At 39.3% G+C, this 18,288-nt stretch overlaps 6 protein-coding genes across 6 annotated transcripts; 2 read left to right on the plus strand and 4 right to left on the minus strand.

Annotated features, from left to right (window-relative positions):
- Positions 1-147: 147 nt before the first annotated feature.
- On the minus strand, positions 148-907 carry LOC5573140 (ejaculatory bulb-specific protein 3). Its single transcript, XM_001660706.2, has one exon. The coding sequence runs from the start codon at positions 603-605 to the stop codon at positions 237-239; it is 369 nt and encodes a 122-aa protein (XP_001660756.1). The 5' UTR covers positions 606-907; the 3' UTR covers positions 148-236.
- Positions 908-1,450: 543 nt separating this feature from the next.
- Positions 1,451-2,214, minus strand: LOC5573141 (ejaculatory bulb-specific protein 3). The gene has a single exon (XM_001660707.2). The coding sequence runs from the start codon at positions 2,157-2,159 to the stop codon at positions 1,782-1,784; it is 378 nt and encodes a 125-aa protein (XP_001660757.1). The 5' UTR covers positions 2,160-2,214; the 3' UTR covers positions 1,451-1,781.
- Positions 2,215-2,384: 170 nt separating this feature from the next.
- Positions 2,385-2,958, plus strand: LOC5573142 (ejaculatory bulb-specific protein 3). The gene has a single exon (XM_001660708.2). It carries the CDS (start codon positions 2,529-2,531, stop codon positions 2,904-2,906), a length of 378 nt encoding a protein of 125 aa, XP_001660758.1. The 5' UTR covers positions 2,385-2,528; the 3' UTR covers positions 2,907-2,958.
- Positions 2,959-10,901: 7,943 nt separating this feature from the next.
- On the minus strand, positions 10,902-12,037 carry LOC5573143 (ejaculatory bulb-specific protein 3). Its single transcript, XM_001660709.2, has 2 exons — positions 11,457-12,037; positions 10,902-11,396 (listed from the first exon to the last, which is right to left on the minus strand). Exon 1 carries the CDS (start codon positions 11,984-11,986, stop codon positions 11,603-11,605), a length of 384 nt encoding a protein of 127 aa, XP_001660759.1. The 5' UTR covers positions 11,987-12,037; the 3' UTR covers positions 10,902-11,396; positions 11,457-11,602.
- A 549-nt stretch (positions 12,038-12,586) lies between these two features.
- On the plus strand, positions 12,587-13,130 carry LOC5573144 (ejaculatory bulb-specific protein 3). Its single transcript, XM_001660710.2, has one exon. The coding sequence runs from the start codon at positions 12,636-12,638 to the stop codon at positions 13,020-13,022; it is 387 nt and encodes a 128-aa protein (XP_001660760.1). The 5' UTR covers positions 12,587-12,635; the 3' UTR covers positions 13,023-13,130.
- Positions 13,131-17,282: 4,152 nt separating this feature from the next.
- On the minus strand, positions 17,283-17,938 carry LOC5573145 (ejaculatory bulb-specific protein 3). Its single transcript, XM_001660711.2, has 2 exons — positions 17,808-17,938; positions 17,283-17,742 (listed from the first exon to the last, which is right to left on the minus strand). Exon 2 carries the CDS (start codon positions 17,723-17,725, stop codon positions 17,342-17,344), a length of 384 nt encoding a protein of 127 aa, XP_001660761.1. The 5' UTR covers positions 17,726-17,742; positions 17,808-17,938; the 3' UTR covers positions 17,283-17,341.
- Between the last annotated feature and the right edge of the window lie 350 nt (positions 17,939-18,288).

Here is an 18,288-nt window from a genome sequence, read left to right on the forward strand (position 1 = left end):
TAAATTTTTGGTTGATTACCTACTGTGAAAACGCTCATAGACCACAAAGACTGAAAAGCAGACTCTGTCCAGGGGGGAGTAATGCTAAGAAAAAGAAGAATTATCGACTGGAGAAAGAATACACTGTTTAGTTCAAATAATGTGTATTTACTATTCATGATGCACGAATATCTCAAAAAAACGTAATTTTAAATCACTTCAATGCCCTTTCTATCCCACAACTCCACGCCATCCTACTACGCATCGTTTTCATTCTTCTTCGAATACTTGTTATCCGGATCGTAGCGAGCCTTCAGGACCTTCCACTCCTCCGGGCGATTCTCGGTCAGGTACTTGATGGCCCGGTCACTGGTTTCTCGTTGCTTTTCGCTGCACTTGGCACAGGACGTCTCCAGGGCTTCGGGCAACACCCGTTTCAGTTCCACGCCTTCCGGAGTGCACCGTCCCAGATCCAGCAGACACTTGTAGTAGTTGTTGAACAATCGGTCCGACTTGAGAATTTCGTCCACATCGATGCTATCGAATTTGGTGGTGTACTGGTTGATCTCGTTTTGAGCGATAACTGTGGCGGCCAGAGCCAGGAATACGACGAAGAAGTATTTCATCTTGGAATGTGCTTGGGTACTTGAACAATATGAACTGATTGTTGAAGTCTTCGGATTACCCTTTTATAGTAGAATAAATCAGAATCTGGAGAGCACAACATATCGCTGACGTCAATGAATATCGAAGCATATTCCATATTACAACTGAATACCACCGGAAGTTCTTTTTTCTAAATCGAAGATTTTCATAGGCGTCGGCTCAATCATCTTTGACCTTCGGAAACGAATTATAGATGACGTCAACAACAATGTAATGGGAATAAACGAAATCACAACGGACTGGAAAAAGAAACTACACATCATAATAATCAACATCTTCCTCCCTCATGCTTGCAGTTGCCGAATTGAAAACTGGTAGCAGCAATTGTTCCATACACGGAGCCCACTTCATAGGCCACTTACCTACTAGAGCAGTATCTCCCAAACTATGCGCCACGGCGCCTTCTTCAGGTGCGCCACGGCGCCTTCTTCAGGTGCGCCGCAAGTTAATTTAAAATCAACTTCGAAATCAGATAATTATCTTTAAAAACCTTCGCGAATACTCTGATTGCAATTGATTTTCAATTGTAGCACCGCAAATTAGATGAAGATTCACGTATCAAAAACATGATTTTTCCGAAAATGCATGTTACAACAACGAAGCAATTTTTATAGCATTATTAGTTGAATGTCACTTCAATATTCTTTTCGCGAAAGTTTGAGAAGTTTGAGCTTCATACTTGACCATAAAATTTTGGAATGGCGTACCAAGAAAGAGGTAAGCAAGATTCTCAAAACGTTCGGGTACCTCTCTACTAGGGAATCCACTCGAATGAGTTGAACGATTGCAAAACAAATGATGCTGTGCTCGTACGAATCAAGAAGAAGCAAACGCACAAGAGGATAATTATAATTGCAGAAATATGTTGACGTCATCCGCAATTGGTTCAGCTTTAGCTTAAGACTAAGTTCGATTACTCGAGTCTGCCGAGAAACCTTACTGTAGGCTGATAGTGGATGTAGGAAAAGCACCTAATATCAATAATCTTCTTTTGAGCCGACTGAGTAAAGCAATGTTAAATCTAATAATAGGGCTATATGCTGAAGTTATCCAGAATGATTGATCATGATAGATTCATTTTATTGCATTAGGTTTGAAGACGGCATGAGTCGGAGATTTAATGTTAATGGCACTTCTTACAGAGCAATTCCGGCCTTAGCAGCCAGCTCACGGTATCGCTCGGTCAGCTTGTTCTCCGGGTCGTACTTGCTCTTCAGCATCACCCACTCCATTGGACGGTTCTCGATCAACCAAGCGATGACCTTGTTTCCGGTGTCACGCTGCTTCTCCGTACACTTGGTGCATCCGGTTTCCAACGCATCGGGCAGATACTTCTTCAGATCAGTTCCTTCCGGTGTGCATGGACCGGCGTCCATCAGGCAGTTGAAATAGTTCTTGAAGAGGCGATCCGATTTTAAGATTTCCTCGACATCGATGTTATCGTATCGGTTGTTGTAAGTAGCTTCCTGAGCAGCAGCTACGGCTAGCAAAGCAAGTGCGATGAACAGCTTCATTATTAATTTGGATAATGCTCTAAGCAAAGATTTCAAGATGCAAGCGACCTGAAACTGCAATCTCAACTATGATCTACTATGATCGACGAGCTTCTTTATATATGCAATAAAACTGCAAGTTGTTACTATTTTGCAAAAATCAATATGCCGTTCTATATTTCTTTTTTTTTGTGAAATAAATAGCACCTAAATTCAATCTGATTTCAAATCATGCTCAAACAATCATAGAGTGCAATGAGCTATGCCTTGCGGTGCATGATTTTTCTTATATCGCCGTTTGTCCTACCACCTATAAATATACTTGAAAGGACTACGATCTTCACACTTCATTTTTAATCAAGAAAGCTAAAACATCTAACTCAAACCAAAATGAAGATTATCATTTTGTGCACCCTTCTGGCCGTGGTTGCCGCTCAGGAAGCCACCTATAACAACAGATACGACAACATCGATGTGGAAGAAATCCTGAAGTCGGATCGTCTCTTCAAGAACTATTTCAATTGCCTGATGGACGCCGGCCCATGCACTCCGGAAGGAACTGATCTGAAGAAGTACTTGCCCGACGCTCTGGAAACCGGATGCACCAAGTGTACAGAGAAGCAGCGTGATACCGGAAATAAGGTCATCGCTTGGTTGATCGAGAACCGTCCAATGGAGTGGACCATGCTGAAGAACAAGTACGACCCGGAGAACAAGCTGACCGAGCGATACCGTGAACTGGCTGCCAAAGCCGGCATTGCTCTGTGAGATGTGTCATTAATTAATATTTTAATGCTGCCACTCAAATTATGTACCGTAAAACGGGGTAACTTTGATAGTTTTTTCGAAGAAAACTTGAATATTTATGCTTGCTGTTTCAAAGAATAATAATTTATATTTTTAAAACAAGTACTGGCATCCTAGCTATCGATTGCAGTCGATAGATTTCCATAAGATTTATTATGAATGGATATATAATTTTTCATATAATCGAAAGTCGGTTTTCTGTTTTGGGGTAACTTTGATAATGGAGTATGATTCGAACAAAATTGAATGAATAACGAACATTTGTAGGGCATTGCATACCTCTAGGCGTTTAATTCGTATAAAAAGCCTAAAATGTTCTTGATTCAAATGAAACCCGCTCTTACATGAAGTGTCATACTAATATTCTTTAGTTTTGCATTCGTTTTGCTTAACTGATTAACAGAAATTAAGATATTTCGTTTAGTATGTGGTGGGTTTAACACTATCAAAGTTACCCGCATTATCAAAGTTACCCCGTTTTACGGTACTTTATATTATCTTTCTTGTACAAATTGCACACATGCTCTCAATTTTGATGAGGTTTTAAATTTATGGGAAACAGTTTCTGTTTTGTATAGTGGAAAGGGACAAAATTAGAGTTCATCTCGTTTCAGAGAGCGAGCAAAGGCGCTTGAACCAAGGCTCTAGAGCCAGGACATGAGGAAGAAATGCCTATGTCCCATCCCAGGAGAACAACAATGGAGTGTGCATTAATTTTCTTAGCAACGCCACTCCCAACGATTTTACCTATAACCCTGAATCGAAACGGTAGGTACGGTTGTCCCCGTTTCTTCTTTCTTAAAATTGAAAACTTTTTGGCTGTCAGTTTATTCATGCGTGAATAACCTAATCGTCATGTTTTTTTCAATCTTCTTCAACCCCAAAGTCTGCACAGTGGGCCTGGTCATTTTAATATTTGCATCATATCGTTGATATTCTGCAAATATTAATACTGACAAGAAAATACCTGAATAAATTTGGGTATTTCCAGGATACTTTTCAATATTGGCTGTGCAAGCGCTTAGATTAGATTAGATTAGTTTAGATTAAAAAAAACACAAAATTTAATGCAAAAAATATTGGTGATATCTATTTTAATTCAAAAGTTATTGAAGTTTTTGTGATGAAAAATATCTGTTTTTCAAGACATTTTATTAGAGTAACAAAAATAACACATCGAGTTTCTTCACTCACCAAATTACGCGTTTTCAAAGCTCCAATAGTTAATAGAAATTATATTATACATGCTTCAGCAAAGTTGTAGACCATTCAATTTCAAGCAACTTTGCCAAAAAAGTGTTTTTGTATCTCTTAAATTGACCGTTTCAGAGCTATTTTCCTACGGTGGCATAGGATGGTCCGAATAAAACTGGTTTTCTGGATCTAGAGTTTTCAATTCAAATTTCTCATCAAAGTAGTCTATAATAGTTATTTATGCAACAAGTTGCAAAATGATGATTTTTTCAGCACGAGTTGTACATTTATCCAACGAGGCTTGCCGAGTTGGATAAATACAACGAGTGCTGAAAAAATCGAATTTTGCATCGAGTTGCATACAACGTTTTTTGCAATTACGAAAAATGCCGTTCTATTGAATTATTTTAATAGCACAATCCTATTTCAAGAGTATCCACATGGCCTTCCATGCGACGCATAGACTCCGTAGTTTTCAATCATGTAGGCTGTGACACAGCAGCCTTAATTATGACAGTCACAAATTTTCACGCTTCAATCGAGAATCTATTGATCGGATTTCGACGAGGGACCAGACTAGACGCCGCACACAATTTTGACTTTTTAAAGTTATTTCTCATGTACTAAATTGCCTGCACGTACCGTGAAGAAGCTTGAAGTTAGGTTCAGGATATTTTGGGATTTACCCTACATCAACATTTACAAACACTGGGTGACCAGCTTCTAAATCAGAATGGTTCTCGATCTCCCTTTACTCGGATACCTACCGATCGCCCAATGGTTGCAGAAGCATTAGTATGCATGACCATGGTCAAAAACTTGAGATACAGGCGTATAAAGAGACGATAAATCTTCGAGCTGTTTAGTGAAATATGATGAGTATGGAGAGACGGAGATTTGGTGACTTTCAAAATAGAACTGAAAAGTGCTACTTTTCAGCACCGAAATGAGTGCTGAAAAGTAGCACTTTTCAGCATTGTTTTTGTTGTTAGGAAAAGTAGGTCGTTATGTTGTGCATTACCTTGATATAAAGTAGGCTTATATGCAAGGTAATAGCAAAAAAGTGTTTTATGCAATTCCGTTGTAAATCAATCAACTTTTCATTGAGAAGTTGATCAACATAACGACCTACTTTTCCTACCGAAATAAACAGTGCTCTTTTCGGTGCTGAAAAGTAGCACTTTTCAGTACTGTTTTGGTAAGCGTCAACCTAATAACCCAGTCTCTTCATGCCATGCTTATTCTGCGCTGCGTGTGAGTCGAGATAAGTTCTCATCTCGGGTGATGTTAATCAAATTGAAGCGAGTCGACATCTCACCGACTCGTCTCGCCATGCCGCACAGAATAAGCACAATTGTATCTGATTCTTGGGGTCACGGGTCGTAAAATCGAATTGAGGTAAGAATAGTCGGTATCGTATAGCCAGGTGACAATTCTCGATTCGAGTCAAGTGACTGTCCATTTGGTTTACACGGCGAGTCACTTCACTAGAGTCTAAGCCCGTTGTGCGATCTGGTTCCGAGACAGGTTGGCGATTTTGATGTGGGATCGGATCGTCCAGCTTTGGTAGTCAGCTACTGTCTTCGATGTCTTACCTGTTCATTCATTCAATAGGAAGTATAGCTCTGCATGATACCGATGGGAGTGAGAAAATTTGTGACATTCAAGCCTTTCATGGGTACTACTGTATCACAGCCTACGTGATTGAAAAATACTGAATTGAAACTACGCATGGCTGTATGCCCATGTGGGTTCTCTTGAAATGTCTGTTTGTGCTTAGAGTTCATCCAGTTCAATAGCATTTTTCGAGATAGCAAAAAATGTTGTATGCAACTCGTTGCAAAACTCGATTTTTTCAGCACTCGTTGTATTTATCCAACTCGGCGAGCCTCGTTGGATAAACGTACAACTCGTGCTGAAAAAATCATCATTTTTCAACTTGTTGCATAAATAACTATTATAGACTACTTTGATGAGAAATTTGAATTGAAAACTCTAGATCCAGAAAACCAGTTTTGTTCGGACCATCCTATGCCACCGTAGGAAAATAGCTCTGAAACGGTCAATTTAAGAGATACAAAAACACTTTTTTGGCAAAGTTGCTTGAAATTGAATGGTCTACAACTTTGCTGAAGCATGTATAATATAATTTCTACAAATAAGAAAGTTAGTTACACAATATCTATGAAAATGGGGTCCACCCTAATTTTCAATAACACCAAACGAAGGACCCTACTAATACAAACAACTTTGTAGAAAACCGTTTTTGTCTAATGTTTCATTCTAAAGCTCAAAATGCATCTTTCCGCGTAAAACTGATTCCTGGATCATAGTGCATTGAGCAATTCGTAACCGAAATGACGTTTTCTGTAGCATTGATTAAAATTATATTAATTTATATATCAATAATATTATATAAAATATTATATATTCACCTTAGGTGTACAACAGCAAATTTTGGCGTGGGTTTGAGTATTTTTTCTATTTTGGTTGATTTGTTGGAGGTGAAAATGCTCTTACACGTTTGATCGTATAAAAACAAGACTGGAAATCGGTACCAGTAACACACAAATGGTATAAATATGTCATTCGTGGTATTTGCCATAAGTTACAGTATTTAATAGTGTACAAAAGGACTAGATAAAAGTTTTCATAAATTCATACTCAAACACTAAAACGAAATCAAAAAGGTTTTTGACGACTCCTGAGGGGTAACTTACAACAGCAATTTTAATCTCAATTGCTTGATATTTCTTTCCGCTTATCATCAAAAACACATGAAGAAACTATTATGAATGATAATAAATCTTTAAGCTGTTTAGTGGAATACCTATAAGTAGATGAAAAACCGAATTTAGTACTATACTATTCAATTCCACTATAGTTTGTATCTTTTGACAGATACGCGTATTTCGACCTCAACTGTACGGCCCTCTTCAGTGTCGTGAACTAGAGGCGAGTCTATTACAAAACACTGAAGAGGGCCTTACAGTTGAGGTTGAAATACGCGTATCTGTCAAAAGATACAAACTCTTGTGGAAATAAATGGTATATTTTTTTTCGGTTTTTCATCTACTTAACTTAAATAAACTTGCAACTTGCGTCTTACCTGGTCTGTAGTTGACTTCAGATCAAAATACAGTCGTCTTTTCACATCTCGATATCGAAGGGACCATCGAGATAGGGAGCAGGGTTGTTAACGTTAATCAACGGTTAACGCCGTTTCGTTAATTCGTTAACGTTAATTGTAACGATTAGCGAATTTTCCGTTATTTTTTCCGAGCCGTTGATTAACGTTAACGTTGACGATTTCCGTTGATTTAACGTCAACGACTTGCGTTGTTTCTTGCGTTAATGACTGGAAATGTGTGATACTCAATAATGATAGAATATAAAGTTCCTCCTAAAATTATCATTACCACCGGAGCAAGTTGACACGGATGGTGAAAGATTGAACGCGAAGTTTTGAGTAAGATGTCAAAAAATGTTACCAGGGACGTATTTAAATTATTTTATATTTATACCATAGAAAACAGTGAATTCGGCACCGCAAACGTCAAATTAGTGAACTCATTCATTGGTCCATAGCCATAACTTGCCATTTGGGGTTATTCTACGACTGGCGTGAGGTGAGAATTTTCGGTGTCGGTTCGCCCAAGGGGAGTTTACGACCCAAGAGAAAAAGAAGAAAACAGGGAAGAAAGTGAACCTGGGGCCCAGATAGCCGTAGCGGTAAACGCGTAGCTATTCAGCATGACCAAGCTGAGGGTCGTGGGTTCGAATCCCACAGGTCGAGGATCTTTTCGGGTTGGAAATTTTCTCGACTTCCTAGGGCATAGAGTATCTTCGTACCTGCCACACGATATACACATGCAAAAAATGGTCATTGGCATAGTAAGCTCTCAGTGAATAACTGTGGAAGTGCTCATAAGAACACTAAGCTGAGAAGCAGGCTCTGTCCCAGTGGGGACGTAACGCCAGAAAAAAAGAAGAAGAAGAAGGGAAGAAAGTGAAAATTACCAAATAAGGCATAATGTTTATTTTCAGAAAAGAACATTCTTGATTAAGGCTTAGCTTTCGGCATTTCATTAAAAGGCACCTCCAGGATGAATACTAACAGTCCTCTAAGAAGTGCCTCTTATAAAGATCCTTGCGAACCTTGCATCAGTGAAGACGTTCTTCGTCGCTGTTCTTATAGATTTGAGACTGGAAAACCTGCTTCGTGATCACCGTGTTCTCCAGAATGGTTGAAATATGGTAATAGTTTCGCATGGCGAAGGGCTTGGAACAGCTGCAATCCGGAAGTGATGGTTGGCGTGCTGAGTGGAGGCTTCCGTTTGCAATCCTTAGCAGGGATTTTCATGGATTGTTGGCAATTGGCGACTAGCTTCTGCAGTTACAATTTTCGTCAGGCACAGCAGATTATTTGAAAGACTCCGATAAAATAAATCGAAATGTAGGTACTTATGCCCAAACAAGACGACTGGTGGAATCAGAATGATGACTGAAAAAACTTTGCTTTAGAGCAGGTCAAATATTGTTTTCCTTTCGGCTCTCCTTGGAAACGGAATCAGCATGGCAACGATCTATTTATCGATGAAAAGAAAAATTTGCATGCAGCTACGTGAACTGCGTGGTCAACGATTTGGTTAGCGATGTCCGTTGACGTTGATTCAACGCATATCGTTATCGTTGACGCTAACAGCCACAAAAATCAACGCAACGGCGTTAACGTTGATCCGCGACAAAATCAACGTTAACGGCGTTAATCGTTGATTAACGTTAACAACCCTGATGCTTATCTTTGACAGATAAACGTATTTCGACTACCACTTGCAGTCTTCTTCAGTGGATACAAGTAAGGCAGCGTCCATTTATTACGTAACGCTAAATTTGGAAATTTTCGACCCCCTCCCCCCAGTCTGTAACGCTTTTTGTATGAAAAATTTCAAAATTTTGTATGAGCCGTAACGCTTGAGCCTACTCCCCCCCTCCCCCTAGAGCGTTACGTAATTTGTGGACGCCCCCTAACTGACAATGCCAATCGACGTAATGGCTTGTTGATACACGGAATTGTTGAAAAGAGCGTTCAAATTGCTTCAAAACTGATGAAATATCACTAAAATTGCTAAAACTTTTCTTACTTGAACCAATAGTTCTTCTTCTTCTTTCTGGCGTTACGTCCCAACTGGGACAAAACCTGCTCCTCAGATTAGTGTTCTTATGAGCACTTCCACAGTTATTAACTGAGAGCTTTCTTTGCCGATTGACCATTTTTGCATGTGTATATCGTGTGGCAGGTACGAAGATACTCTATACCCAGGAAATCGAGAAAATTTCCATCACGAAAAGATCCTCGACCAGCGGGATTTGAACCCACGACCCTCAGCATGGTCATGCTGAATAGCTGTGCCACAGATAACAGATGTTCATGCTAGAACAAAAATTTTCTGAAAACCTGTGTAAATATTCAAATTGAAACTCCTTGCAATCACTAGCGCCGTCACACAGCGAATTGCGTCAATCAGTGGTGAATATCAGTACCTTGAAATATTTCATATTCACCACTGACATGGTCATGGGAACTTAGCGATGAAAGCGTCACCATGATGTTGCCACTTGTGTTGCCATTCAAAATGACCATTAATTGTCTTACACAGTTTTACAATCGAACTTCAACGTCTGTTATCTGTGGCTGTGCGTTTACCGCTACGGTTATCTGGGCCCCTCATAGCTGTAACTGTAATAGTTGCTGCAACGTGTTCTTATAATGGGATCTCATAAGAAAACAACGGATATCGCAATTATAGGAACACAAATTAAAAATATACCGCAACTAAAGGAATAGTGTACCAATAGTGGAGGTATTTTTTTTTTCACTGACATGTCGTGGATTACTGCTATAAAATCATTTTTCTTTCTACGTGAATTCAGCTCACAGTGGACAGTGCGCTTCGAGAAGCCCAGCAAGTGGATTCGACCAGCTTCAAAATACTACAAGGATAAAGAAAAACGGTGATATCTTTTCATGATGGATTGTATTATTTGATTATATTTCTAATGTATTATGCATTTTGGGTTGGGTGAGACCAACCACCCGATCAAAGCGAGATGGGTAGGAAGAGTGAAACTTTAAACTTCCTATCACTAACATTTCGTGGAAAAGGGCGGACCCATCTATTGGGTCTTTCTGAAAACAATGGCTTGATTGTCCAACTGTTTGAGTGAACTTACTTTTGGAAGCAGATTCTTTTTCCCTTGGGCTTACGGGTCCGCCATTCGTTCTTGGCCCTTCAGACAGGAGGAAGACTGAATATAAATAGTCACACAATCTTGAACAAATTGTTTGAAACCAATCAGCCTCTACTTTAAGGGCAATTAAAGATGTCATTCAACAGCTCAATTACAATTACATGACATCTGTAGTAAGGATGGAACATAAGGGTAACGACTGTTTATTTCTATCCTAAATGCTAACAGTTGGCGCCAGTGGCAAAAAGTAGGTACTGATAACAACCTTTCTAACATTGAGTTTCTTTTACTGGCCGCCGAGCGGCGACACTGATGTCAGTATTCCACTCACTGATCGCGCTACACACAGTTCTCAATTTTCTCATACTTGTAACATCTGGAAGAATGGTAGTTGAGAACTGTCAATCGTATGGAAAACAATTAAAAACCTAAATTACTTGCAATTAGGAAATTGGATGAAAGAATAAGTAATTAGAAATCAAGCGTAATGTGAATACATAACTTTTTGTGTTTAGTTTACCATCCGTGGTGCTTTATTTGTTTCAGGATTTCGTTTTTACTACCACTGAAAAAGAGCCATATGTTGCGTTTTCACTTTTGAACATCGCCCTATTGTCAAGAACAATGAAGTTAGTATGAATGGAACTGAACTCATAAAGATGAGTCCGACAATGTTGGTTTTTCCACAGTTATAGGTACCCTGAGAAACAGAACAGCTATCAGAGAAGTGGAAGAAAGGGGTAATGTGTCCAAACCACAAACAGGCAATAAGTTGGAGTGTGATAACTTCCAAGCTATCACCTCTCAAAACTCGGCCTACAAAATACAAAATACCTAATGAGATGAACCTGCATAATTCTAAACATCTCAATATTCAAAAAAAAAAACGAATGTTATCCCAGTTCATCTTTTGTCTTGCGTAGGCGAGTTCGTGGGATGTTATCGAGCCGACTTCGGGAACGGACGATCGACAACTGACCAGATCTTCATTATACAGTACATCCTCTAAAATGTGTAGAATATTAGGTTCAAATGCACCTTTCCATCGATTTCAAAGTGACTTACCATAGTATTGCAGTGTAGAGCTTCGATTTTCAACAGACACCGAATCAGCAACAGAATTCAAATTTTAAAACTTTGTTATTTGTTTCAACATTTTTTACTCAACATCGTTCGCTATTGTCACTTAACACTCATTACAAGCTAGATCTTTAAATATTAAGTGTAATTCCTTCCTTCTCGGCATCCCTGACATACTGTTCAACGTATTTGTTTTCAGGATCGAATCGATTGCGCAGGGCCTTGAATTCAGTCGGACGATTCTCACTCAGGTACTTCACAGCACGCACTCCAGCACTACGTTGCTTCTCGCTACACTTGGAACAGCCAGTTTCCAGGGCATCCGGCAGGGAACGCTTCAGCTCGTTACCTTCCGGAGTACAACGGCCCTCATCCAACAGACACTGGTAGTAGCTCTTGAACAGACGATCCGACTTCAGGATCTCATCCACGTCGATGTTGTCGAACTTGGTGGTGTACAAATCCTGGGCAGCCGCAACGGCAATCAAGGAGAGAACTGCTACGAGAAACTTCATAATGATAGTTGAATGATATTGGCTTCAGTTTGAATGAGGTGAACCGTTATAGTGAACTCTGATCTTTGATCGTTGAGCATGTGCCTTATATAGTACTCCCACTTTGGTTGGTCAGATTTCAAACTCAACAAAGTAGATTATTGAATTTAGGATTCCATAAGTAACGGAAAATCACTTACATGGACGGTTTCCATTTCAATGAACGATTAACAGTTCAATTATCTAATATTGTTCCGCATACACGCTGAAATTTGGTAGGCTCGAACACAAATTGTGCGTGAAGCTGCGTGACTCATACTCTCCGCTATGCATCCAATTCAACCAATTACTAGGCTTGCTTACTTCCACCGCATCGTGTGGTCGGGGTAATTACGCTAAATGATCATACGACTTCAATTTTTCGGCATACTCGCTTCACGCATTATTGATTGATAGATAGAGCTGCTCTTTGAGCATATCAACGCGATAATTTGTTACACAGATACCTGGGGTATCTATGCTTAGAATTTCCGCAATCACATTACTGCTTCGGAATATCGGATCTTGGACCGTAAGATCCATCACTATATATAGTCCTTCAGATAGAATCAATGAGTACAGTTCAGCATCGCCTTCCAGTTCAACACAATTCGATCCCAAGCCAGCCACAATGAAGATCTTCATCGCTGTCTTCACCCTGATGGCCGTTGTGGCTGCCCAGGAGTTCTACACCTCAAAGTTCGACAACATCGACGTGGATGAGATCCTGAAGTCGGATCGGTTGTTCAAGAACTACTACCAGTGCCTGTTAGATCAGGGTCGTTGTACACCGGAAGGTAACGAGCTGAAGCGCGTCTTGCCGGATGCCCTGGAGACAGCCTGCTCCAAGTGTAGCGAGAAGCAACGCAGCGCTGGAGTTCGTGCCGTAAAGTACTTGAGTGAGAATCGTCCGGCTGAGTTCAAGGCACTGAGGGCTCGATTTGATCCTGAGAATAAGTACGTTGATCAGTATGTTCGGGACGCAGAGAAGGAAGGCATTACGTTGAATATTTCATAACTGGCCAGTGTTACGAAAATGTGTTACTTGACAATGGAAAATAACTTGATCCGTATTACTATTGAATATTGAAGTTAAATAAATTTATGTTGATAATCTAAATGTAAATATTTTAGTTTCATTTTCAAGATCCGCTCCGCATTTATCGAGGCGTTGCTTTGAAATTATTGTATTCTTTCTCCCACAGTCGAAGCAAACCCGGTGTCATATCAGTGAGGATAGTACCCCGTTTGGCATTAAGTCGTTTGGTATAATGGCCGTTTGGCCTAATGATTGACTTAGAACAAATGTCGGCATTTTTGAGGCTTTTAGAGTTCATTCATAAATTTCATAACGCTGAAAATGGCCATATTCGACACCCACCCACCCCCTTGTAGCGCTTTTTGTGTGAATATATTGTTGTTTGCATTTGAGATGCAAATCTTGGCTAAACGTCCTCCAAATGCGGTACTACAAAACAATCAAAGGACGCCTAGCAACGATTGTAGAAATCACCGCCGACCTAGCAAGGAAAATCTATCTTTGACACCGTATTTCTTGTGAAATTTATTACCGCATTTGGTGTTCCCGCATTTGATTTTTGCATTTCAAACGCACACATCAATATTATAAACTAGTGGTCCCAGCAAACTTCGTCTTGCCACCAAGTAAACTGTTGAAAAAACGTTTTGGAACCCATACAAAATGATAGTTCTGTTCACTCTCGTTTTTCCGACTTTCCCGGTGAATGTCTTGGGATTTTCATACAAAAAAAAAACGTTGGAACCCTTGACGAACAAAACGGAGAAGAAATTATCCAAATCCGCTGACCCGTTCGTATGCCATTTCGTGACATACAAACACCATTCCATTTTTATTTATATCACGGTGTGTTCCGTAGAGCAATTTCAAAACAAAAAATTCGGCATGTCTGAAATTTTGAAACTGGAAAGTCATGATTGTCCCCTTTCATTTGCAACCAAAACGAGAATAATCGGTCCGGGGGTCTAGAACAATATTTTTTTTTTCAATTTTTTTATTGAGTTTGGGATATAACTTTAACCTTAGTAAGGACCTTGGGTCGTTTTCGACCCATTTCAAAATCCAAATCATTGATTAAAATAACCTAGCAATTTGAGGTTTTCTGACAATAAGGTATTTTAAGTTTTGTGGAAACATTTATTTTTGCGGAAACATGAGTTTTGGATGGCCCCTTGGGGAGCTTCAATGAAAAAAAAAGTTACAAATTGTGACTTAGGGTCGTATTCGACCCGAAAATTCAAACAGCTCGAAAAAATCAGTCTGTTGACCGAGTTTAGTTCTGTTGGACTTAGATGAAAGGTCGATTTTCGGAAAACCTTCCGGAGATCCGGAATTGCGTCACTGTGGCCACCGGGAACCTGCTACATCTGGAAAAGTACCCTTGGAGACCCTTACTTTGACAACCAGTAGTTTCGTAACTAAACAAGTAATCTAAACCGTCTTCATATTGTTGATTAGGTATTCACGTGGACTATGAATAGAGATTCTCAAATCACTTAGTTATTCATACCTGGTTCCGGAAATCCATCGTTGGTTTCCATCGCCGTTTCGTATATGTAATTCGCATTGGTACTAATCGGTTGATGGATATTTTGGCATAAAATTTCTCTGTAATAAGGAACCAATTACCGGTGCACATACCTTGAAAAATTCGGTCCAGTATGGTCCATGCGGAACCGATTCCTGGAGTCCTGGAAGCTGGACAATTCGATGAAATTACTCGGATTCATGCCAAAAAACCAAATGAATTGTGTCTAACTCATAACGATTTATTATGTTTGAATGTATTTTGCCAATAGAATGAACTGATGGTTATTCTGGTCCTTTTAAAACACCAAAACGACTAAGTTTTAGCACCGAAACTAGACATGCGACGGCTCAAACTTTATGATTTTGAATCCCTGTGACTCTTCTAATTCAATTATAGCTTCAACTCGAACGTCTTTTGATGGAAGATTAGCAACAAAAGTCGTTCAAGTTGGCGCTTTCATAAGTTTTGAGCCCAACATAGCTGTACGAAACATACACACTTAAATAATTTTACGGATTCCTGTAAAATCCCAACAGCTGAACAGTTCGGTAAAATAAATTAACGGAGTACGGTAAATTTTTACAGAAAAAGTTTCGACGGAATTATGGTGTTTTATTTCACCGAACTGTTCAGCTGTTGAGATCACGGTGAAATTCACGGATTTCCGGTAAAATGAGCTTAGTGTGTACTGTGTAGTATCTGAGATCTGCTTGATGTAAGTAGCATACAGACTTGATGCACTAAAGTTCACCGTTTTTGGCTCCTTTTCGGTGTAATCGGAGACTTTTATGATTCACCTGATATTTTTGATAAAGCTTCGTATGATTTCATTATTAAGCTAACAAAATCGTAAAGTTACTGAGTAACATTTTCAAAGCTGAATTTATTTGTTTTTGAATTACTATAGAATTCCGTACAACTCTAATTAAACTATGCTAAAACTAAACATTACAGCACTTATTGAGATCTCTAAGCAAAATATTACGATCACACAATCAATCTTTCACAGGTAGATTTGTTATTAATGGAACCTATTGATGTTTGTATGAACTCATTAACACTTTTTCTACCATTAATTTAAAAAGGAAGTGTGTTTTCGTCCGCATTATTAATAATATTCTTATCCTTATTTAAGATATTTTCAGCCCTAGACTGGCTGTTAATCTGAGAATATTTGTCAGCAATTCAGTTTGTTTTACCATCGCAAACAAAAGCAATGTTCTGTCAATTCTCACAAGCAACACATGGACAATAGTGTCAACATTGCACAGCTATTACAATTGGGTTGGAATATTGGATTTATGAAATGTTATATTGCGTCTGTCATTGGCACAAATGTGAACTAGAATCTATGACCTAAGGTCGATGGGGCAAAAGATCGAAGAGGAATAAAGAGGGCATAAAAGGTCAAAAATCTTCGTTCAAAGATGATTTAATTTCTCATAATGCAAATCACTTTCAACCTTTTGTCCTTTTGAACTTTTGAATTTTCGACCATTTGTCTTGTTTTTTTTTTGTTTTTGGACTTATTGTCATTTCGACCTTTTATCTTTCGATCGATTGTTCCTAAACCAAGTCAGAAAGATGAATATTGCTCTTGAGTTACAAATCAAAATTGAAAAGAAGTTTGACAAACTTAGTGGTAAAAGCAATGCAAATTTCAACAATGGATGAAAACAAAGGAGAGGCAACTCGAAAATTTAAATTTCGGCGTCGGCCTGTAAATTTTTAGGTCTAGAGCTGTGTAGAATATAGTCTACAAAATATTGACACTAGTTTTTTGCAACATTTTCATCTAAATCCGTCTCAGCAGTTCAACTCACCAAAATTTATTAATTTACGGTGCATTTAAAATGATATTACAAACAACAAAATTAAAAAAAAAGTTGTACTAGGCCCCCCGATGGATTATTTTTATTTTAGCAGCAAATGAAAGAGGAAGGTCTTGTCTTTCATTGGTCCAAATTTAAGACATGCCGAATTTTTGGTTATAAAGTTACACGAATAGATTTTGTATGAGCCGTTACATCACGAGCAGTGCTGGAAATGATAATAGTAGTAGGCTTAAGGCGAAGATGAATCGAAGCCAAACCTCAAATTTTCAAGAGCACGAATCTGGAGAACCAAACATTCGTTTAAGCTGAAAACTTAATCGATTGGTCACTTGCTGGAATTATGAGAAAAATATGTAAATTGGTGGAGTACGACATATCATCACTACAAAATTAAAATAATGGACTACATAATGCGATTTTTGATGTCAAATATGTCACTATTGCTTTGATATATCTCTTTTCAAAATGATCGTAGATCGGTTCGATATCGATAATATATCTATCGCATTTACCGTTATAGATTGAACATTATACCGCCAATACAGATAAATCCACATCATGCACATCCCTAATTGCCCTAATGTTTCGTTTTCAAGACAGATTGTCGGTAATGAATCGTAGTGGGGAACTATAAACAAGTTGTGCTTCATTCATTGCCATATTAAACACATGGCATATTGTACGACTCTGATTTTTGAAGCACATTCTTATACGATAGGTGGTTCACTGGACATAGCATTTTCTCAATCTTCATGAATTCAAAAGAATATGCCAATAAATCAAGGATCAACTCCTTACATACTGATGTGGCCATTCCAATCAACAGGCATAGATTCCCTCGGGGCTCTTTTGAAAAATACAACTAATCCAATCTTTTTCAATAAACTTTTTTATTTATAACACACATAAACAATGATTCAATAAGCCACAGTTTACAACTTGATACCCTCCTTCTCGGCTTCAGCAGAGAATCGCTCGATGTACTTGTTCTCCGGATCGAAACGAGCCCGCAGGACCTTCCATTCCTCCGGTCGGTTCTCGGTCACATGCTTGATGGCACGGGTTCCAGCTTCACGTTGCTTCGGGCTGCACTTGGCACAGTTCGTCTCCAGAGCTTCCGGCAGGACTCGCTTCAATTCGTTTCCTTCGGGAGTGCATGGTCCAGCATCGGTCAGGCAGTTGTAATAGTTCTTGAACAAACGGTCCGACTGCAGGATCTCATCCAGGTTGATGTTGTCGAACTTGGAGGTGTACATGGCTTCATCCTGGGCAGCAACTGCAGCGATCAGGGCCAAAGCAACGACGAAGAACTTCATTTTGAAAGAATAGGAACCTGAAATTTGAAATTTATCTATTGATTATCCACCAAATGTGCGAAATCCGCTAGAATCAACTTACTTGACTGCAGAACAGATTTGAACTATGCACTCTACTGGCGTTATGGCAATATATATAGTTATGCAACACCTCTGTCATGTGCGAATTTAAGGCCTCTTGTCCCCTTGGACGCCACGACCTGGGCCTCTAATGGTGGGCTGTACTTTACTCTCATATACATGCATTATTCTCCAGTCGCATCGATTGATGTCTAACAGTAGCTCCAAAGTTGATGGTTGCATCTATGTACCAGACCAGACCAGCACGGCGCGTGGAGCTTACATACATAAGTACTAATTTGGCAAACAGATCGAGAGCCGGCCGGCTGAACTGAAGCCGGGCCTGAGCTATGAGAAGAGCCGAAAACGTTTCAATATGGGTGTTTTCGCATGTTAAAGGCCTCCTTCTCCGTCACCTTAGGAGATCAAGCAATCAGGGTTGGATGGCGTGCAAAAGTGGGTCAATTTGCAATCCAATAAGAAACCAACCATTTGTACTGAGA

The sequence above is a fragment of the Aedes aegypti genome, chromosome 2 (genome assembly GCF_002204515.2).
Source record: "Aedes aegypti strain LVP_AGWG chromosome 2, AaegL5.0 Primary Assembly, whole genome shotgun sequence".
Lineage (NCBI taxonomy): Eukaryota > Metazoa > Arthropoda > Insecta > Diptera > Culicidae > Aedes > Aedes aegypti.

Bases quoted from the DNA above. Each gene is read 5' to 3' on its own strand.
- LOC5573140 (XM_001660706.2), bottom strand. From the start codon at position 605: ATGAAATACTTCTTCGTCGTATTCCTGGCTCTGGCCGCCACAGTTATC.
- LOC5573141 (XM_001660707.2), bottom strand. From the start codon at position 2,159: ATGAAGCTGTTCATCGCACTTGCTTTGCTAGCCGTAGCTGCTGCTCAG.
- LOC5573142 (XM_001660708.2), top strand. From the start codon at position 2,529: ATGAAGATTATCATTTTGTGCACCCTTCTGGCCGTGGTTGCCGCTCAG.
- LOC5573143 (XM_001660709.2), bottom strand. From the start codon at position 11,986: ATGAAGTTTCTCGTAGCAGTTCTCTCCTTGATTGCCGTTGCGGCTGCC.
- LOC5573144 (XM_001660710.2), top strand. From the start codon at position 12,636: ATGAAGATCTTCATCGCTGTCTTCACCCTGATGGCCGTTGTGGCTGCC.
- LOC5573145 (XM_001660711.2), bottom strand. From the start codon at position 17,725: ATGAAGTTCTTCGTCGTTGCTTTGGCCCTGATCGCTGCAGTTGCTGCC.